General features: G+C 33.1%; 1 protein-coding gene across 1 annotated transcript in view; it reads right to left on the reverse strand.

Annotated features, from left to right (window-relative positions):
* LOC145330271 (glutamate-gated chloride channel alpha-like) overlaps positions 1-21,987 on the reverse strand; it is a 52,408-nt gene that overhangs the window by 20,900 nt on the left and 9,521 nt on the right. Inside the window, exons 2-7 of the mRNA XM_080174900.1 lie at positions 16,191-16,300; positions 15,160-15,230; positions 12,224-12,270; positions 8,546-8,653; positions 8,071-8,148; positions 3,499-3,584 (exon numbers count right to left, since the gene is read on the reverse strand). Coding sequence (XP_080031026.1) covers positions 3,499-3,584; positions 8,071-8,148; positions 8,546-8,653; positions 12,224-12,270; positions 15,160-15,230; positions 16,191-16,300 — 500 coding nt within the window. The remainder of the gene's footprint in view (positions 1-3,498; positions 3,585-8,070; positions 8,149-8,545; positions 8,654-12,223; positions 12,271-15,159; positions 15,231-16,190; positions 16,301-21,987) is intronic.

The following is a 21,987-nucleotide window of genomic DNA, read 5'->3' on the forward strand; positions in this document are numbered from 1 at the left end:
TTAATTTTAATTTTCATGGGAAATTGTCTGTAATACGATGCTATACATGGTTTTTCAGTATGGCAGAGAACAGGTTTTGATTCAGTGGATATTAATTGGTTTCGCCATACTGGAATACTGGAATATTCTTTCTCGTATTCATTCGAATCCGGTGGATAGGAACCGGTTCTCATCCATACGAAAAAACTATGTCTAGCATCGTATTATATCCAGCTTTCTACGAATATAAAAATGTACAATCATAAGATTAAAACCAGTAAGATTCCAGTCAAAGGTGCTTATTAGTACAACCTGTTTTTAAATATGCGTTTAATCATACTATGCGTTTGGTCAACATTAATAACAGTTAGACTTAATAAGCGCATTTGACTGGAATCTTACTCACAACTTTACGCAATATTGTAAAAGCAACTATTCCCTTTGTCATTGAAGGTTTATAATAAATATTTAAAAATAAATTTTAGGAAGGTATTACGTGTATTAAATTAGGTGATTTATTTACCCTAAAATCTACAAATAATGAGGTCCATTTTAGAATGAGACAAAATTTTTCACTACAGGAATGGATTAGTATCAGCTTTCCACGGATATAAAAATCAGTATGGCTGAGAACCAGTTCTAATCCAGCGGATATTAATCGGTTCCGAAGTTTTATTGGAAAATAATATTTTTTTCCATTACAAGTTATAGTATTTTGTAAGCAATAATGAAACAAAGAATTCAATAAAAATTCCTTTATCATTATATTATCTCATAGTTATTTATATCAAAGGAAGTTGCCTAATATAACAAAAAGAAAATAATACAAATACATAAATTACATTAAAAGCAGGGGTAGCTATTGCAACAATCAATTCTACAAAAAATCACGAAACCTTTTAAGGTATTTGGAAGTGTATTTTGTTTTTTTTCCTGTAAGTGAAGAGGGGTGGGTAAGAAGGGGAGAAAGGGGAAGGGGGTTGTGGGGAAATTTTCCTTTAGAATTGTTTGTCGGAATATCATTACCTTGTCCCTGCATTGAAAAAAATTCAAATAAGTATAATTCCGCGGATAGGAAAATGACATATTTTATTGCAGTTTTGTTGGTCCCTAAGGGCCGAAGTCCTGGGCTAAACAAAACTGGTATTGATTATACGATTGTATTTTATTATTAATGGAATAAATTGTCGATATAATACGATACTATAGATGCATTTTCATAATGGGTCAGAATCAGTTCTGGGTTGAAAAGTGAGGCGATTATGAAGAGAGAAAATGTGGGAAAGTTAGGTTGAAAAATCGTTCAACGCCTAAAAAACTGGTACCTAAACGTTTACGTGTAGTGACACCCAACAGACAATCTATTCTTTGCTTGTACGTTCTTTGTATTGAAGTCATCAATACATAAAGACGAATTTTTTAAGACCCAAACGTTTATGTGCCCATATAAAATTCCTCTGAAATTTTGTCTCTTCTGATGTATTGATTTTATTAATTCATTAATTTGATTAATTTGGACACTGATAACTAAACCGAAGTATCCAATGTTTAAGAGCCAACTATTAAGATAACATGGTTTTAAAACTTTGGGTACTAGTGTAATTTGTAGTCCAATGTTCCCTACCTCCCTGGGTAAGTTATATAAATTTAGAACATACAAAATATTGTTACCATATAGTAAGGTAAATAAACTAGTAATAGAAAAATAGAAGAAAACATTATCAAAAAGAATGATATAACCTCAGTGCTTATCTACAACTGACTACTCAACCTGCCATTATTTATGAAATGACGCAAACATAAACGTCTAACGTCAACGACATATTAAAAAAAAACAAAAACATTTAAAGTGTCACTAGAGGCCTCTAGGGGCGTAGCCGCTAGTAAGTAATAAACACACAAAAAATCACTCAACCCCTTATGTTCAATTTACTTGAACAAGTATGATAACGTAAAGCAAAGCGAAGCTTTAGAAATCAGAGAATAGGGACAAATGGCAGTAAAATCATTATGATTAAATGCAATAAATTGCCCATATAAAATTTTTATTTTCTGTCTTTCAAATTTATAGGAAGTTTCTATTCAAAAGGAGGTTTTTATCTAGCTGAAATTCTTTCCAGACAGACGAATAAACTATTATATTATATTGAGAAAAGCTTTGCTTTAAAAAACTACATATTATTCGCTACGCATTTACTTATCCTAGTTTATTTACCAAACTGTTAACGAAAGTTTAATTTTGTTATAAAAGTTATAATTAAATGTTCTGATTGTTGAAAGTACAATTTGTTCCATATATGGCTAGGAAATTTATTTGCTTCACCCCTAGCCTCGAAGGGAGGGTGGGGAAGGTCAGAAAAATAGCCTAAAACCTCCCTAATATATTTGTAAATTATTTTGAAGCAGCATTTCCTAAATAATTAGCTTCAGAAAAAAATTCTGACTACTTTATAGTATAGGATGTTCTAGCAGTTAAGTCTCTAGGGGCACTTGAAAAAAGGAGGTACCCTCTCCCTAAATAAGAAGCTTCACTGTATTAATAATCTATGTCGGTACAGTGGTTAGACAGATCTGAAGCTACAGATAGACATCAGCTACTGTTTTATAAGGTTAGATCATAAATGTAACAAAGATATAAAAAGATCGTAAAAACAAAGCTGAAATACACCACAATTTCATTCTTACTATAGCATGCACTGACTATTTTTCTTATCAGGATATAATACTCTCTAATAAAGTTTTATTGCTGCCCTTCTGGTGGATTTAATATTTCTTGTCTAAATCACATATTTGCATGTTAAATAAAAAATACATTACGCCTGTCAAAATTACATTATTACTGCTTTTTATAATTGTATTTTTTGTACCAATATACTCTACATGTCATATTTATTGGTCTAGTTACTAGTATAAACAGAACTTTATTTGTATTGCCCTCCCTTCAATAAATAGATGCTAGTGGCGCTATCACTAGTCTATAATATAAAGTAGTAAGGTTTTTATTGAAAGGATCTCTTCAATTACATGGTTGGTTAGGTTGCACTTTTCAGGCAAGCTTGATATAATTCGCAGAATAATGACTATTACTTAAAAATAAGACCCATATCTATAATACAAAGTAGAACGATGTCTTTCCGTCTGTCTGTCTGTCCGTCCGTCCGTCCCTTAAGATCTCGGTAACAACTGAACCGATCGGATTCTACTCTTCAGGGAATATACCTACTGGTCCTGTGGTGGGTTTAGGCTATTTTCTTGGGGGGTGGGACACCCACAACCCCCCCAAAACAAAAATCCCTCCCCATTTTTTGTAGGGGATTTCCTTGGTCATTTTACGTATTTCGTCCAAATTTTTTTATCACCTCTTGGGGCAAAGCCCCTAGAGGCTAGGGGCAAACCGCTAGTGAGCTTTATAAACTAGAAAGATATAGTTGTTGTAACGTAGTGTAATGCAGACAAAAGTTGGTTATAGCATAGCTGTGCTACTTAAAAAATGCATAAATTGCATAAATGGATACTTACAGCTCGATAATTTGAGGAAGCAGGTATGTTTGTCCAACGGATACTGGAGAAATAATAGTCCCTTACATACTATAGTTATACTGCTCCTAAATAGAAATATACACAATTATATATTGATAGATAGATGCATTGATATTTACTAATTGATTAATTTATTTATCAATTGATAAAAAGACAAGAAAATACATAGTTAGTGTGATAAAAGGTTGTAGATATATAGATTAACAGTAGAATATAATTAGAACTAATAAAAAAATTTTATCAATAGTAGTGACATCAAGAAGGAAAGACAAACAGAAAAACAGACAGCCAGAAAGAAGGACAAACAGACTTGATCAGTTATAGAGTAGCTTCTCTAAAAAAAAAACATATTAAATAACATATATAAAACATGTATTTTTCTAATAAGTTAAATAATCCCAGAAAACAAGCACACGTGTCAACAAAAATAAATCATAAATCTTCTGCTGGAAACAAAAAGAGAAAAGAACTTTATCTTTGCAAATAATTTTGTGTGAGAGAGAAAATGATTTCTGTTTATCTTGAAATCTGTAGGTAAACAATAAATTATTTATATATATTTTCACAAGTTTGCGCAAAAAAGATTTGCTTATTGGTATATACTGAGTTGATTAAGATGCTAAAAAGATTCGTTTTCAAACAAACCAGCTTTTCCAGCTTCGGCTTCGAAACAGATTTATATCAGCTGGAAAAAACTCTATTCTCAGCTACAGTGAAAAATCATGTTTAGCTACGTAGAACAGATAATGGGTATAGTCCCTTTCGTGGCAACACCCCTTAAGGGGCGATTCGTCGTATTTTTAGAATGGCTTTTATTAGGTTATTTTAGGTTATATTGGGTTAGGTGATTGCCCCGCAGGGTTAGGTAATTGGCCCCGAAATAGAAATAGGATAAAAGCTACTGTTAAAATACGAAAAATCGCCCCTTAAGGGGTGTTGCCACGAAAGGGACTATACCCATTATCTGTTATGCGTTGCTAAACATGATTTTTCACTGTAGCTGAGAATAGAGTTTTTTTCCAGCTGATATAAATCTGTTTCGAAGCCGAAGCTGGAAAAGCTGGTTTGTTTGAAAACAAATCTTTTTAGCATCTTAATCAACTCAGTATATACCAATAAGCAATAGTAGATGCCGAAGCCATAGTGGAAATGCTGGTTAGTTTGAAAAAGAATCTTAGATTGCCACGAAAGGGACTATACCCCAGATAATTTTCCACGAATATTAAAATAAAAATCATAAGATTAATGCCAGTTTCGTTTCCCAAAAGTAATAGATCTTCCTATCTAGCTGTTTTAGATATCTAATATAACACTCATAGAAAAACAAAAATTGGTTATTTTTAAATCACTTTTTTGCAAGATTGTTTGAACACAATTATTTGTTTGGCTATTTTCTTTCTTTCTAATTTTGAACAATAGAAACCTCAAACAGTTTGAAGAGGATACAATATAATTGTCTATCCTTTTATCATCAATCCATCTTTCTATCTTATTCATGCCATCTAGGGGCTAAAAAATAGCATAAAACCTTCCCAGGAATAAAATCTGAACATAATATAGCCTTAAACCATTACAGGTTATGTGAAGCTTGTCTAAAATAGATAACCCAAGTAGTTATTGAGATCTTAAGCTTCAGACAAAAAAAACCCTTATTTCTTTATATATTAAGAATATTTAACTATATATCTATTTCTAGTAGAAGCAGCTTATAGTAACTAATAACAAATTACGTCATCCAATACAAATGTCCAAGGATAGGCCAGTATACATTTTGATTGGCCAATGGTAAAATGTATACTGGCCTATCATTAGTCATTTGTATTGTATTACGTAATTTTTTTTATAATTTTGATTTTATTCTTGATTTAAATGACGCCGCTGCATGCATACTGCATAGGGATGCTGCCATCCTTGCACGTTATTCTACCTTCTATTCAAGACCTTTAATAGAAAATTTTACTTTTTGTAAACATTGATAATGATTTCATTAAACATAAAATAGTTTTTAAATCAATTTGTTGAAACTAAAATTTTGGTTGTACGCTTTTGTGTTTAAATTTGCATATTTAAGATTATTGTCGCGTCTGGCTGCGGTTTTACCAAGGGGGGGAGGGGACATTGGGCTGTTTATTAAACTAGTCCACAAAGTTTTCATATTCGTTGGCTCCACAACTTTGGGAGCTTTTATGGAATTTTAATTGGTTGGTTATTTATGTTAAGTATCTAAATGTTTCAACCATCTATTGTAGTATTCAGGAGGTGTAATTTTGTGTATCACCATTGGGCATGTACATTAGTTTATCGGCCATTGTCCTTTCCCTTTAGATCCCTGGATTTTACAAAGTCAACAAGGATAAAATAAAACTTTACTGGCCGGCGAGAAGAAAAAATAAAAATAAAAAGCGGTTAAAGTTTTCGAGTTGTATGCGTCGTTTTTCCATTAATGTGTGATAAATGTCTGTGTCATAACCAATGATTCTAAGAATTGGACTTACATCTTTGTATCCAACACGCTGATTTATAGAGGAAATGCCTTGGTCCAAAAACAGTCATGATTGACTAATACTTTTCACATTTAGGACAAAGCTATACAAACAAGTGGTAGGTTGTTTGGTGGATGTTGTTTAAAATAGATAACTTGATATTAACATGATTTTACACTAAATAGTACAAAATATTTAGTATGTCAGCCCTTAAATATTTATTTTATATATGTTTACTTGCTTCGTCCATAGCTTAAAAAAACCTTACTACTCTTAAATACAAAATTTCATATTTGGTCATTATTATTTTAAGGCAATTTAAATCTTATTTTTTTGTGCTTGTAATGTAAGTATGTAATCATTTTATTGTTCTGTAACCATATTTAATGGTGATTCATATTGAATATATCAAATAATTTTGTTTTTATAAATCAATATATCTTTCTCTCTATCCCTTTTATAGTCTGAAGAAGAACTACATTGTGTAAATTGTTTGTCATCAAGTTAATATATTTTCTCTCTGAATATATAAATATTTACAAAATTTCGCGCATTTCCTTCTTGAACCCTATTTCGCTAGAGTTACAGGGAAGCTTAATAGTTGTCCTATACTATAGAGAAGTAATTTGTGTTTTTTATTCAATTTCTCAATAATTTTATGATTCGGCAAGGCTATTTGACATCGGTTAGATCACTACCCTGACCAAGAAATGAAGTCCATATTAGAAATCTAAATTGACGACATATTTTCCCCTGTCAATATATCCACTTGTTCTATATCCATTCTTATAATTTATAAGTAAAATCAAACTCTTTGTTAAAGTCAAACCTACATTAAATTAAACATATTTAATCATGGTCTGCTATTCAGCCAATAAATTCCATTTGAAATTACCGAAAATTAAGTATTTTGTTGGAGTAAAGTTCAAGGACGTCGAAGTAAAGTGGTGATTACCCCCCCACCCCCAATTTTTTTTTCCATTTTACCCCCATCCATATTTAAAATTTACCCCCTACCCTGGGGTTTGCCGAGGTAAATATTTTTTTTTTTTTGGGGGGGGGGGGGAATTTGCGGCGCGCTTCGCGCACCATTTTACCCCCCAAAACCAAATCCCCCCTCCCCTTAACAAATTTTTACCCCCCCCCCCCTCCAAATAAAAAAGCTTGGACGCCCCTGGTAAAGTTAAAAGTAAAACTTCTTTTTTGGTGTAACTAAAAGGGAAGTGAGCAATAAGGGGAGAAAAAAGGGAAATTATTTAATATTTAATAAAGAGCAAAAAGAGGGGTTCATAACACGAATAAAGGATATCACTCTAATATTATCAACCAACAATATTAGAAAACTTTTTTGAATGTCTGAAACACATGTACTTTATTCAACTTGTACCAGTTTTTTCTTCAATTACGTCATATTTGCAAAAATTACAATACGAGATACACTTAACAGTATAAAATGTTGCTTATAAATTATATTCATAGATTTTTTTGATACCTTTAGTTTTATATTCTAACCATAGCTTTGAGTTATGTTTAGTTTTAAAAAATTATGATTGTATTTTTAAAAGAATCAAATTAAAAGAAATGCAAAATAATTATGTTATGTCACATTCTATTGACAATTAAGCCCATATAAGTTCAGTATATAATGTAACTGTAATACAACCACTGTAAGCGTTGGTGTTTTTCTTTGCTGGTCTTAAAAAGAGTTTCTTGTGGTTTTTTTTTGGACAAATAAGTGCTCTAAAATGGCATATTGTTATTTTTAATGATAGTTTTATTTATTTTGATTTGTAGATAAGTGGGGAAGGGAGGTCTCAACCCCCCACTGAAAAATCACCTCCTCAACTAATACACTCCACTGACAAAACCCTGTACACACCACTGGAATGGACAGAGACTCTTCAAAGTTCCCGAACAAATTAGCCGTGTGACGTCATAAATTAGAGATGAGAGGAAAAGTTGGAAAGGAAACCCCTTAAAAGAGATTTTTTCAGGCACTTTGTAGAGTCTCGAATGGACAGTCTTTTTTTTATAGAGTAGAAGCGCCTTCCTGAATTGTGATTTATACCTGACTTTATAGTAGATGGAATGATCTCTGACAATTTCCAGAGCTGCAACCTCGTTCATTACTTCAGGCTTCTCAAATCTAAATTTAGGGGCTCTTTAAAGTGCCTATAAAAAATTACGTCATACAATACAAATGGCCAATGATAGGCCATACAGAGACTAAATTACCAATGCAGGCCAGTATACATTTTATTTGACCAACAGAAGGCCAGTATGGCGTATAGGCACTAAAAACATTAAAAAGCTTCATAAATTTATTATTTCCGTTGTAAAGCTGCTCTATAACTAAGATTTTATTTCCTCTACGTCTTTTAAAGCTGATACGTTCAATGATTTTATAAATAGGTAAATTGATCACTAACATTTTTACTTTTTACTAAATTAATGTGTCAAGCCTTTTAAAAAGAAGTAAACAGCCTATCAAATTAACATACTTCTATAAAGAAAAAAATAAATTATATATTTAAAGAACTCACTTTATCAAGTCATGAACAATTATATCTGGAGTCCAGAAATATTTGATCATATCAGGACGGACATTTATCTCTCCATTACTCCAATCTGCTGATTCGTTCAGTATCATTCTGAAATTAAACATGGAAATCTGAAATTTGTTGTGTTGATTCTCCTAACAAGCATTTTTATTTTTTTATTAATTCTCTTTAACTGAACCATACCCCTCTTTATTGTTAAATTTAATGGGTGGTAGTTTTGTTTCTAAGCCTCATCACTGCGTGGGGATATAACCCAACCCTGCAGTGCTACCCAGCACCCAATGTTACCTAACCTAACCTGACCTAAAGTAATAAACAAACGAAAAACTACCCTGTCTTATTTTTTTATTTAAAAAAAAAGTAAACTCCTGTAAGATAAGCTTGTTATCCTATTTTGCGTTTTTATTTTTCAGTAAAAAAAGTTTTTGTTATTAAATCAAAACTTTTATGGGTTGTGTCATCCTTATTTTCTCTTCATTTTAATATAAAATTAATTCAAATATAGTAAATACTTGAAAACCTACTTAAGGACTTAAACATGTACTTTTAATATGTGGGTTGATTTGACTTTAAAATGAAGAAATTTATAAAAAAAAACACATTAATTAATTAACAAAAAAACAACTTAAATTTTTATAATCATAATCCCAAAAATTAATTAATTGTTTTTACTTAATTAAAAATTATTTAGATTTTAATTCTCATAATAACAGCTTAATTTCATAAATCTCACTATAAAAATTGACTAATTAAAGTGATTATTTTAAGTGACAATTTATCTATCTATCCAGCGATCTTTCGATCTATCTATCTATCTTTCTTTCTATCTATCTATCTATCTAAAATTTCTATCTTTCAGTAGCTACCAACCATATGTTTTTGTCCAGAGGCTAAGGGTAAAGCCAGGAGACCTAAATAAAGATTACTATTGTGACAAAAGGATTTTTATGTGTTATCATAATCGATATATTATGACTTGGATGTTGCACCAGATTTTCATCTACTTTGATAAAGTATTGCTTGCAGCTAGCTAAACTAACGATACCCCTTTTTACACCTCCTATTCTACTGGATGAACGAACTGAAAAAAATAATTGAAGTAGATATGAGCAACCAAAAATAACGACACATTTTGCCCTATCAATATAACAACATATGTCATATATCCATTATTATCACAGAATAATCATTTATTTCTGTATGACAAGGTTTATGGATATTAAGCCAAGTAGGGTTCAAACAAATATACATGGATTATACAAAAAACAAGAATTACAACATCCATAAAAGCAAAGCTCTGAAATAACAGTAAGACAAACGAGAATTAACACTTGTAGAGTGTCAGAAAGCATAAACAAAATTCTACATAAACTTGTTGCAAAATTGCTTGAAAAGAGGATCTTCTAGAGGCCATACTTACATTGCATGGATTATAAAAAATACCCGGCAGTAATTAAGGGTTTAAAATTTATGAAACACTTTTGATGTTTAATTAAACTTCCCTCGTTAAAATTTTGCATTATTTTCGAAATTCATATTACGTGGTTTAAAGTCCACTATAAGGCTTTCATAAAAAGTTGTCATGACTGACAAAATATCGATGTACAATTTTTATATCCCATCACATTATTTTTTTACTTTGTAATTTTAGAATATGATGGTAAAAAATAAAGTAAAAGCTTTAAAAAATATTATAATAAAAAATCGAAAATGTGTGACACCACTAAAGCTCAATGTTTTTTCACATAATTGAGTAGACAACTCGAATCTTATGGTTTTTATAGAGATAATTTAGAGTATTTTTTCTTCTTTTTCTCTTCCCTAACCCTTTTTTTGATTCACTAACTCTATCATTTTCACTTTAATGTACCTTAGGATTTGCCTATGTACAATTACCATGGAGGGCATAGGCGTCCAAGGGGGGGGGGGTAATGGGGCGATTACCCCCCCCAAAACCGAATTACCCCCCCCTTAAAAAAAAATTTTACCCCCCCCCAAAAAAATAAAAAGCTTGGACGCCCCTGATGGAGGGGGTAGACATTGGACTGTAAATCATACTGGTACCCAAAGTTTTTTAACGTTATCTTATTTTTTGCCACAAAAAATTTTAGAACTGTTCATTGAATATAAATGGGTTAGTTTTAGGTTATGTGTATCCAAACTTTGCAACCAATTATCTTAAATTATCAAAAACTTGTTTATCATCTGTAGGAATTAATTAATTAATCGTAAATAGTCTTATATTAAAGGAAACTGACAACAAAAATTCAAAAATTAAATTGTCTTATAAACTGAATTCATTTCTCTTGCAAAGTTTGCCATTTTAAAAAATTTTTATTTAAGGGCTTCTTGCATGGAGTCATAGTTCTTGCATTGATAAAGCATCAGTTTTTATTGCTGTGTATCTGTACACATACAGAAGAAAGCATTTCATTAGTTTATGCATTATTTTCATCTTTGAACAGACATTCTTTTAATTTTTTAATGTGTTATGATTATTAAATTTTGTCCAATATGACAATAAAAGATATATTTATGTATACCTCCAATGATGACAAACAAAAATTATTCCTTGTGTAAAGTGATATTAGTTGTAAAAAAAAAGTCTGGAAATTCCTGGTTTGTACAACTTTAAAATTTTTTAATAAAATCCTAAGTTTTTAAGACATGGAATTAGAAAATGTGTTTATAAAACGTTTGGTACTAGTATAATTTACAGACCACTTTCTCTGGTGTTTAGTTAATAACAGTAGGTGCACAGTGTTTTGCCAGGGAAGTGCGCGGGTGTAAGCTTTTAGGGGGATGTATTGGAATAGTGGAACCACCCTTCCAACATGACGCATGACAGCGTATGACCGGGAGAAATGGCATTATTTTGTCCACTATCATGTATTAGAGCTTGAGAAAATAAGATGGGTTTAATTTTTTGTTCATGAATACAATCCCCTCCCCCCTCCCTTAAGCACACCACTGGGTTAGAAATTCCCAAAAAAAGGTAATAACTTTTGAGCCTTCTACGAGCAAACGTCTATTGTTGAGCATATCAAATATATCCTATATACATTGAGAGAGACTATATAAACATCAGCTTTACCTTTCAATATTAGTTATTTCATCATTTGTCTTGGTCACAGATAATATTTATCTTCACATAATATGTATTTCTGTAGTTTTATTTATGTATATGTAACATCCATAAAAGCGAAAAATAAGCATTATAGAGTAACTTATGGTAAGGTTTATCTTCCAGCTGATTTTAAAAATGTTTAAAGGTTGATTTCCCTGAGGCTAACAAGCCGCTGAAAGCCCTGTTTATAATGTTAGAGAATCTATATAACTATCTATATAACTATCTTATATCTATCTAAATATCTATATAACTATCTATATAATTATCTATCTAACTATCTATCTAACTATCTATCTAACTATCTATCTATCTAATTATCTACCTAAGTATCTATCTAACTATCTATCTAACTATCCATCTAACTATCAAACTACCAATCTAACTATCTATCTATCTAATTATCTAACTATCTATCTAAATATCTATCTAACTATCTTTCTAACTATCTATCTAACTATCTATCTAACTATCTAACTATCTATCTAACTATCTAACTATCTATCTAACTATCTAACTATCTATCTATCTACCTGTGTTCTGGCCATCTAATCTTGTATGCCATCCTGATTGTTATTTGCTGAAATAAAAGAAAAATAAACTGTTGACACACAAAACAATTTGTTTGTCTTTATAACTCCCAAATTTTGTAACAGATTCTGCTTTTATAAAGCGAAGCTCTTCTACATGAAAGATCGGTCCGTCAGTACTTTCGTAAGTACCAGATTTATCTATAAAATAATTTAGGAATGTTATAATTGTCCTATTAATCTCAAACTTGCTCTTCTACATGAAAGATCGGTCCGTCCGTACTTTCGTAAGTACCAGATTTATCTATTAATTAATTTAGGAATGTTATAATTGTCCTATTAATCACAAACTTAGCATGGTGATTTCTGTAACTGTTAGTTAAATGTTATTCTATGTTTTCTGAATAATGTTGAATATTAAATAAGTTGTAATTCTATATTTATTAATGTTTTTTGTTGTAAATTATAGAGTTTTATTGAATTTTAAACAAAATATTCACAGGATTTAACCCCCCCCCCCCTAAATAAAAAAAGTAAAATTAGAAAACCTTCAACGTAAATCCATGTTAAAAATGTTGGATAAATGAATGTAAATAAAAAGTTAAGGTACAAGGACTATATACATGTTGAAAATACAATGTTCGTACCAAACAACATATTCCAAGTAGCGTAGCTTTTATTAGGAGTGTCCGTTCTTAAGACAGTAAGATCAACCATAATAGCTTTGATTATTGTAAAACTTCTTAATTAAAATCCCCCCCCCCCCCAACTCCAAAAAAATTTAATTTAACTTATTAATCAAATTTAAATCCGCGAAAATGATTCGGTGATTTAATGACAGTGCAAACCAGAAGTTTTTGTCATTAGAATAAATTGAATTTAGTTTTAGATAAATGCAGGGAAAAGAGAATGTGATTCTGACAAACAACTCAAAAGGAAAATTTCCCAACAACCCACTACTCTTTTTCTCCCCTTCTTACCCACTCCCCATCAGTCAGGTGAAAAAAAACAAGTTTTACTCCAACCTTACTCCAAAAAAATATTAAATTTTGCGGCATTATCAATTGGAATCAATAGGCTGAATTGCAGCCTCTGGATAAATAAAGCTATGCAACTCATGGATATAATCGTTCTGTTTCTGCTATTATTGTATGAAAGTAAATGTCTCAATGTTGAAAAGGACCACTCAACAGTTTCCGGTAATCTATTACTAGCTTGTTTGTTTTTTAAAAGCGAAGCTTTTCTGTAATTAGGATCTGTACGTCCGTCCATCCGTAACGTTTAGGTCGTATCGTTAATAGCATGATAGAATTTTCTTATCGACTTTGAACTTTGTGTGATTATTTCTGTAAAAGTTAGATATGATTTAGTAAATCTATAATCGTTACTAAAAATTCCGCACGTCCATTTAAAACAAGATGATTTTTAAAAGCGAAGCTTTTCTATAATTAGGGTCGGTCCGTCCGTCCGTCCGTCCGTCCGTCCGTACGTCCGTCCGTCCGTCCGTACGTCCGTCCGAGATAGATAGCTTTTATTCGTTAATTTAGGCATGTTAGAATTGTCCTATCGATTTCAAACTTTGCATGATGATTCCTGTAGTAGTTTGGTACGATTTAGAAAGCGTAGCAACTCTATAATCATTACCAAAATGTCCGTACGTCCATTTTAAACATGTTGATTTTTCTACCTTTTTAACAACAAATTTTAAAGTGTTTTAATTATCCGTTTGATCTGATTTTTGGTATATTGATTCCTGGGACAACAAAGAACAATATTATAAGCGAAGCAACTCTATAATCAAGTCCAAAAATGTAAGTATGTCCATAAACATTATCCTGTTTTTAAGCAGTTTTTCAACAAATTTACCTACAATTTTGATTCGAGATTTATACATTTATGTTCCGATTTTTCAGTTCAGATACTATACAAGTGTTAATGTCCGTTTGTCCTACCGTTTTAGTGCTTCGCTTTTATGGATGTTGTCATCCTTGTTTTGTATATATCTATAATACAAAGTAGAACGATGTCTGTCTGTCTGTTTGTTTGTTTGTCAGTTTGTCAGTTTGTTTGTAGCGAAGGATCTCGCTAACCGCTGAACCGATCGGGTTCTCCTTAACAGGGTAGCTTCTCATAGTTCCCGGGAAGGTTTATAACTATTTTCTTGGGGGTTGGACACCCCCAGCCCCCCCAAAAATGAACCCCCCCCCCAAAAAAAAAAATCTTTTAAAACTAAAATTAAAATAAAGGGGGTCGACTACACCCCCCCCAAAAAAAAAAATTACCCCCCCCCAAATAAATTTTAAAAAAGAATTTTTCTTTTATATCTAAATTACGAAAAATTGGTTTGATCAAACCTCTTGGGGCGAAGCCGCTAGTTTATTTATATGCTATAAATCTGATTATTGGAATATTAATTTCCAGAACATCAAGGTACAATATTAAAAGCGAAGTATCTCCATAATCAAGCCCAAATATGTAAGTATGTCCTTAAACAGTATCCTGTATTTTTCATCACATATATGTACAATTTTAATTAGTTCTAAAACTCTACAAGTGTTTTTGTTTGTTCGTCATACCGTCAAATTTTAGAGCTTTGCTTCTATGAATGTTTTCATTCTTGTTTTTAACAGGTTTGTATATATATATGATTGCATGTTGTTTTGGAGGGGGGAGGGGGATGGAATGGTTAACAATTCATATCAAATACTTCATTTAAAGTCTATTTTTTTTAATAGCTCAAATTGGCTAAAAAATCACCAAAATCGAAACTAATCTAAAAATTGTAAATTAATTGTAAGCCATTCATGAGATCTTATTGGATTTTTTTAATAGCTCAAATTGGCTAAAAAATCACCAAAATCGAAAGTAATCTAAAAATTGTAAATTAATTGTAAGCCATTCATGAGATCATATTGAACACATAATACATACAGACTTACCGATTTTCTATCATCAATTTCACTGATTTCTGTGACTGGAAGCTTGAAGAACACGTTCAAAGGTCCTATAGCTGAAACAAAATTAAATTTTAAAATTAATTTTTATCTCTTTAAAAAACAAATATCGACGTATATTTTATTCCTATAATGATTAAGTATAATCTGGACGATGAGAGTTTTATACAAAGAAGATCAGTAATTTCATTTAAGGGTTCCATTTTTATTTAACTCAAAGGGATTTTCATCCACTCTTTACACCCTAGCTCATAATCGGGGCTCAAACTAAACGATAAGCTGTGTACTGCATTGGGCTTATCTGGCTATATAAAACCTAACCCACTTTAACCTAACCTAACCTAACCTATTTAATTCCTATTTTGTGAAATGATTTCAAAACCTTTACAATATGACGTTGAATGTTTTTGAATATATGTAATAATCATTATTCATCCGACATTAATATTTATTTCCTTAAAAAAAGATTTTATTTTCTAATAAAAAAATCTGTCAAACGCTTTACTAAATTCCAACTGCATAAATTAGCAGACAAATTATCAGAGATCTAAAGGGATTAGACAATGGTCGATAAATTGACGTAATCCACAATGATACACAAAAAATACCCCCTTCACTAGATAGTAGTTAGTGGTTGAAACGTTTGGTTACTCAATCTGATAGATCTACCAATCAAAATTCACAAAAGTCCCTAAAGCTGTTAGTGTTCAGCCAACGAGAAAGAAAACTTTATTATAAATCTTTAGGGACTAGTGTAATAACAGCCCAATGCCCCTTCCACACTGGAGACAATAGTATTTCTATTGAAATTTATCTATATATCTTTGAGAAAGGCGATTCCAGTGACGTCATATACGTTTCGGGAAAGAAAAAGGGGAGGGGGGAAGAAAATTTCTTCAAAAGAGATGAGAGAAAAGGGAAGAAATTTTCTTCCCCCCCTTCCCAAAACGTATATGACGTCACTGGAATCGACTTTCTCAAAGTGGGACAGTTTGGGGTTCGTCTGTATAACTTACTTTGAGGTGGTACATCTCTCCTATAATTAGCTGGCAGACAAAATATTTGGGAAACAAATTCACTGGTCCGAACACACTCAGTAAAATCCTCAGTTATCCCAGATCTTAATCTGAAATATTAAAATTCTTTAATATATTCGAATTTAGGTTTAGGGATAAGAATATGGACGATAAATTTATAATCATCTTATATAATGATAAACAAAATTATCACTTCTGTAGATAAAAATCAAAAGTTTAAACGTTTAGACAATACCTACTAATTTTTAAATAATCAATTATAATACGAATACGATAAATTGTTTAACATTTTTAAAAGCGAAGCTTTTCTATGATTAGGGTCTGTTCGTCCATTCGTCCGTAAGGATAGCTTTTTTCGTTGATTTAGACATGTTAAAATTGTCCTAACGATATCAAACTTTGCATGATGAATCCTAAAACTGTATGTACGCAATGTTACAACAAAGTTATGTACAAATTTGTATAGACTTACAAATTAATGTTCTGCTTATAAAGTTCTAACAATCTACAAGGGTCATTGTTTGTTTGACAAATCACCTGAATTTAGAGCTTTGCTTTTATGGATCATGTCACCCTTGTTCTTTAGAAATATATGATTTTTTGTACCAAAGGCTAAATTAAACTTTAGATTATCCATATTTTTGCTTCTTTATTCTGCTTTTAATTAAAATACAAAATATTTTCAGCTATGTACAATGGTATACTTTTTTCTCTTGTTATTTATCATACTTTATCTAGATATAAAAACTGGCCAATTTAGTCCTTTTGTTCCTATACTTTCATTATTCAACGTTTCCATAATGAAGCAGTTTTTTTTTCCTAAAAAAACATTAGTCATGCATTAATTGGTTATCATTCAAAAAAATTTTTTTTAAAATTTATATGTTTTTTTTTAATCTTACAACTGCTTACAAATAAAACATATTCTTGCAAGAAACGTTGCTTCAAATGGACATTATTGTCCTTGATTAAGTTTATTGTCTTGCAAAATTATCAGAATATAGTTCATAGTTTCAATAGTTTCTTTATGTTTGATTGTTAGTGTTTAGAAAATAGATGAACTAAATTTTAATTTCCGAATGTGTACAGTTTCCTCATCCTATCTCAATATTTACTACTAGCTAAAAAAGCTACAAACGATTTATACATTCAAAATTTAAATTTTTCAACTTTAGATTTTTTTTGGTAAGTTTGAAACTTTTTTAGCTAGTAGTAAATTTTATGATAGGATGAGGAAACACCGAGGAAACTGTGTACACAATCGGAAATTAAAATTCAGTTGACCTTTTTTATGTTTGATTGTTAGTGTTTAGAAAATATATACAATAGAAAAAAAATAAACAAGAAGTTTTGTAATAGATAATTATTACAATACAAAGTAGCTTGATGTTTGTCCGTCCGTCTGTCTGTCTGTCTTTCCGTCCCTTAAGATCTCAGTAACCACTGAACCGATTAGATTCTACTCTTCAGGGAATATACCTACTGGTCCTGTGGTGGTCTTAGGCTATTTTCTTGGGGGCTGGAACACCCACAATTTCCCCCAAAAAAATAATCCCCCAATTTTTTTAATTACCTCTTGAGGCAAAGCCCCTATAGGCTAGGGGCGAAGCCGCTAGTGTATTAAAACAAAGACTAAATTGTAAAATATTAAAAAAAAAAAGTTGAAGGTTGAAAGTTAATGATAAAAAAATTTACTTTTTGACAAATTCAAACATTTAAATATCAGGAATGAAACAAGTAGAATCCAAAAGATCTTTGGACCGAAAAAGATCTCAAATACTGAGCTTTTTTAACACAAACTGACCATAAAACATAGAAAATGGAGATGGTTGGGGCAAAATTTAAGGAAAGGTCATGGTGACCCATCCAATCAAGCCTTGACGTGGAATCCCAAAAAAAAATCCAGGTAGACCAAGAACAACCAGGGGAGGGGGGACTCCTTAGAAAACTGAAAGATAAGAAAATATAAATATCATCTTTCAGTGATGCCTCTCAAAACTTACCCAATCTAAGGAAGATTGCAGAACCATTGTGCGTGGCCTATGTTCTAATGAGAACTATAAGGCAATGATGATCATGAATAAAACAAGATTAGTTTTCAAAACTACTTCTTTCTTGTTTTACTTTGAAAAATCATTGAAAAATGGCCAAGATTAACAAAAATTAATCTTAAGATTGGGTTGGTAAAAGGGAGCTAAAAACAAGCAAAGGATAGTTTTATAGAATTTACAGGTAAGATGTAAGATAATTAAAATAAAACAATGGTTGTAAAACCTCTTACATGTTCATAACCCAATTGTGAGTAGAACAAAAAGTTCGGGAAATGAACGCTTATTAAGTTGGTATACTTGTAATAAATGAGCAAATTAAAAGTTTTAACATGAAAAACAAAAGAAGAAAGTTCAACTTAAACAAACTTATAAACATTTTGTCTATTTGAATAAACAAGAATAATTTTAATTTCGAGTAGAGTGGAAATAATAAGATAATCTATTATGCGAAATAAATAAATACGGTAATGTAAGGTATTGAATAACTCTGAGAAACATAGATATTTTAATTATAATCTATTTCCAATTATATTAGGATATGTTAACTTTGAATTGAAGACTATAAGAGAGTAATTTAATGTACTTATATTATACTAGCGGCTTTGCCCCTAGCCTCTAGGGGCTTTGCCCAAAGAGGTAATTAAAAAAAATTGGAGCTGCCCCAGTATCAATTTCAAAATTTTCAGGGGGAAAAAAATTTGAGCTGCCCCAAAAAATTGAAGAAAATTATATAGGTACCTATGCATGAAAAAAAAATTGGGGGGGGGGGAATTTTTTATTTTTTATTTTTTTTTTTGGGGGGGGGGGTTAGGGGTGTCCTACCCCCTAAGAAAATAGCCTAAAACCACCACAGGACCAGTAGGTATATTCCCTGAAGAGTAGAATCCGATCGGTTCAATGGTTACCGAGATCTTAAGGGACAGGGTCCTATGTTTGCCGTGTCTACGTCGCGGATCCACCTTCTACTGCAACAGCAACAACATCAGCAGCTGCGGGGAAGCCAAGAGCAAACGAGTACAATCTCCCAACCATCCAACTTGTATCATCATCAACATCAACAACCAGAGGACTCCCCTTTTTTAACATCAACGACAATGTGGCTCACCCCGCAGCTAACTCGAGTTTTTAGTATGTTTGACAAAGAGTAAGACTAGACCAGCAAGTCTTATTCGGCTACTCCTGCTGATAGCTGGTATTGAACCGAACCCAGGTCCTGCCTGGTTCTGCACAGTCTGTAGCAAGAAAATCATCGCAACATGTGTAGAATGCAGTAAATGCAATGGATGGCTCCATGTCAAATGTTCACAGTTAAAATCCGCAAATGAACGCAAGAAATTTACATCCTGGACTGGACCCTGTTGCATAAATGTTGTACCTAAGCCCCCCCCTAAATCTACCCCCCCTCAACGTGGCCGCCCGCCCTCGCAAATTACCCCCCCTTCCCCTCAAATTTCCCCCCCAAAACGAGGCAGCCCTACTCCCCCTTCACACCCCCCTCGTCGTAGACGCCCTTCACCACCCCCCCCCCACGTCCTCCCCCCCCTCCCCCTCAACATCAACAACAACAACACAACTCAAGAAACAGCTCTAACTTGAAAATACTCCAACATAACATCAACGGTATTGTCGGCAAAATCGATGAACTTCTCCACTATATGGAAAAGAAGAAAATCATGATAGGAGCAATTCAAGAAACAAAGCTCACTGGTAAATCTAAAAAGCTGAAAACACCCAACTACACCTTCGTACGTAAAGACAGAGGAACAAACAAGGGTGGAGGTCTAGCATTCCTTGTTCATAAGGATGTTACTTTCAACCTTGAAAAACCACCAAATTCTCTGGAACAGGACCAACACTTGGAGACCCTTACCATCAGTTTACCTGGCAAAAACAACGAACCACTTTACATACGAAATGTTTACATCCCACCTCAGAGCAGCTGCAGCCAAAATTACTCGCCACCTATTGGACATCTTTTTGATGATTTAGGAACATCATCCCTAATCCTTGGCGACGTAAATGCTCACCACCAACTGTGGCACTCTGAGGCCAACGAAGATGCTAGAGGAAGACTCATAGTTGACACCATCACTGGCTTGAACTTCGGAGTAATCAACGAAGATCAGCCTACTAGAGTCACAGCCAATGCTTCAACAGCTCCTGATATCAGCATGGCTTCCTCCAACCTGATTCCAACTGTCAACTGGAATCTTGACAACAGTCTTAGTTCTGACCATCTTCCTATCATTATTAGTCTTGAAGCTGAAATTAAGAAGTCCAACACTCCTCATTTTACCTACGTCAACTTTAACAAAGCTGACTGGCAAAAATTCCAAGAGTATACAGAAAATATTTTCTCCTCGGCCAGAGAGGTCACAGACGTATACGAGGCCGAAAAATACTTCACCAAAATAGTCCAGCAAGCAGCAAATAACTTCATTCCTGCCGGTAGAATTCCTCGTACCTACAACGCCCTACCTACAGAGGCAGCAAGACTCATAGATGAACGGGATAACATCAAAAAGACTGACCCTGCTGACAATCGCCTTCCAGATCTCAATAAGGACATCAATAAATTAATTAGAGACCATAGGAAGGAAAAATGGCAAGAATACCTGTCAACATGTCAGCCAGGTAGTCAGAAGCTTTGGAAGACCATCAAAAGTCTTAATGATCAACCCGCCCAACCAGACAACCAGGGCATAGACTTTGATGATGGAAAACCTACCAATGATGCAACAAAAATGGCTAATAAATTTAATCAACAATATACACCAGAAATAAGCAAAAAACCGGAAAAGGAGCTTCGCAGCACACTTCGTTCCATGCAAAGTAAACCAAAACATCAACCACAGATTAAATTTACCCCTGCCCAAACAGCAGCAGCCATTAAGAGAGCCAAGAATTCCAAGGCTATAGGTCCAGATGGTTTGTCTCCCATTATGCTCAAGAACTTAGGACCACATGGCATCAAGTTCCTGACAGATCTTTTCAATCTTGTTCTGAGCTCAGGCCAGACTCCTGGCAAATGGAAGACAGCCAAAATTATCACCCTTCTGAAACCAGGTAAACCGGCAAACAAAGGATCAAGTTATTGCCCAGTCTCCCTACTTTCACCACCAGCAAAGATCCTGGAGGCACTGATCCTACCGTACCTGACGGATGCCATAGACCTTGCTGACCACCAGCATGGTTTCCGGAAGGGAAGATCTACCCTTACTGCACTACAGAGCATTCGTGACCACATCGACAAAGGTTTGAACAGGAAGAAACCAGTCCACAGGACAGTATCCGTTGCTATTGACTTATCAAAAGCATTCGATACTGTTGACCATCACATTCTTCTTCGGGACATCAACAACCTCCCCCTTGATTCCTATATCAAGAGATTCCTGTGTGGATACCTGAGAGGCAGACAGACGTACGTCCTGTTCCGGAATTCCATCTCCAAATACCGGAAGGTTAAACAGGGGGTCCCCCAGGGTGGAGTACTCTCCCCCATCCTGTTTAACCTCTACATGTCTACCATGCCATCCCCTCCAGGTAAAATCAAACTTGTCACGTATGCTGATGACAGCAATGTGTTAAACTCTGGACCCACGTTTGACCCCATTGTCAGAGAACTTAACAGTTACTTGGCCACCTTAAATGACTGGTTTAAGGGCCGCAACCTCTTCATCAGTCCTTCCAAATCATCTGCTACTGTGTTTTCAACATTCTCAAAT

This window comes from Acartia tonsa, chromosome 10, assembly GCF_053477335.1.
Source record: "Acartia tonsa isolate MP-2025a chromosome 10, ASM5347733v1, whole genome shotgun sequence".
Lineage (NCBI taxonomy): Eukaryota > Metazoa > Arthropoda > Copepoda > Calanoida > Acartiidae > Acartia > Acartia tonsa.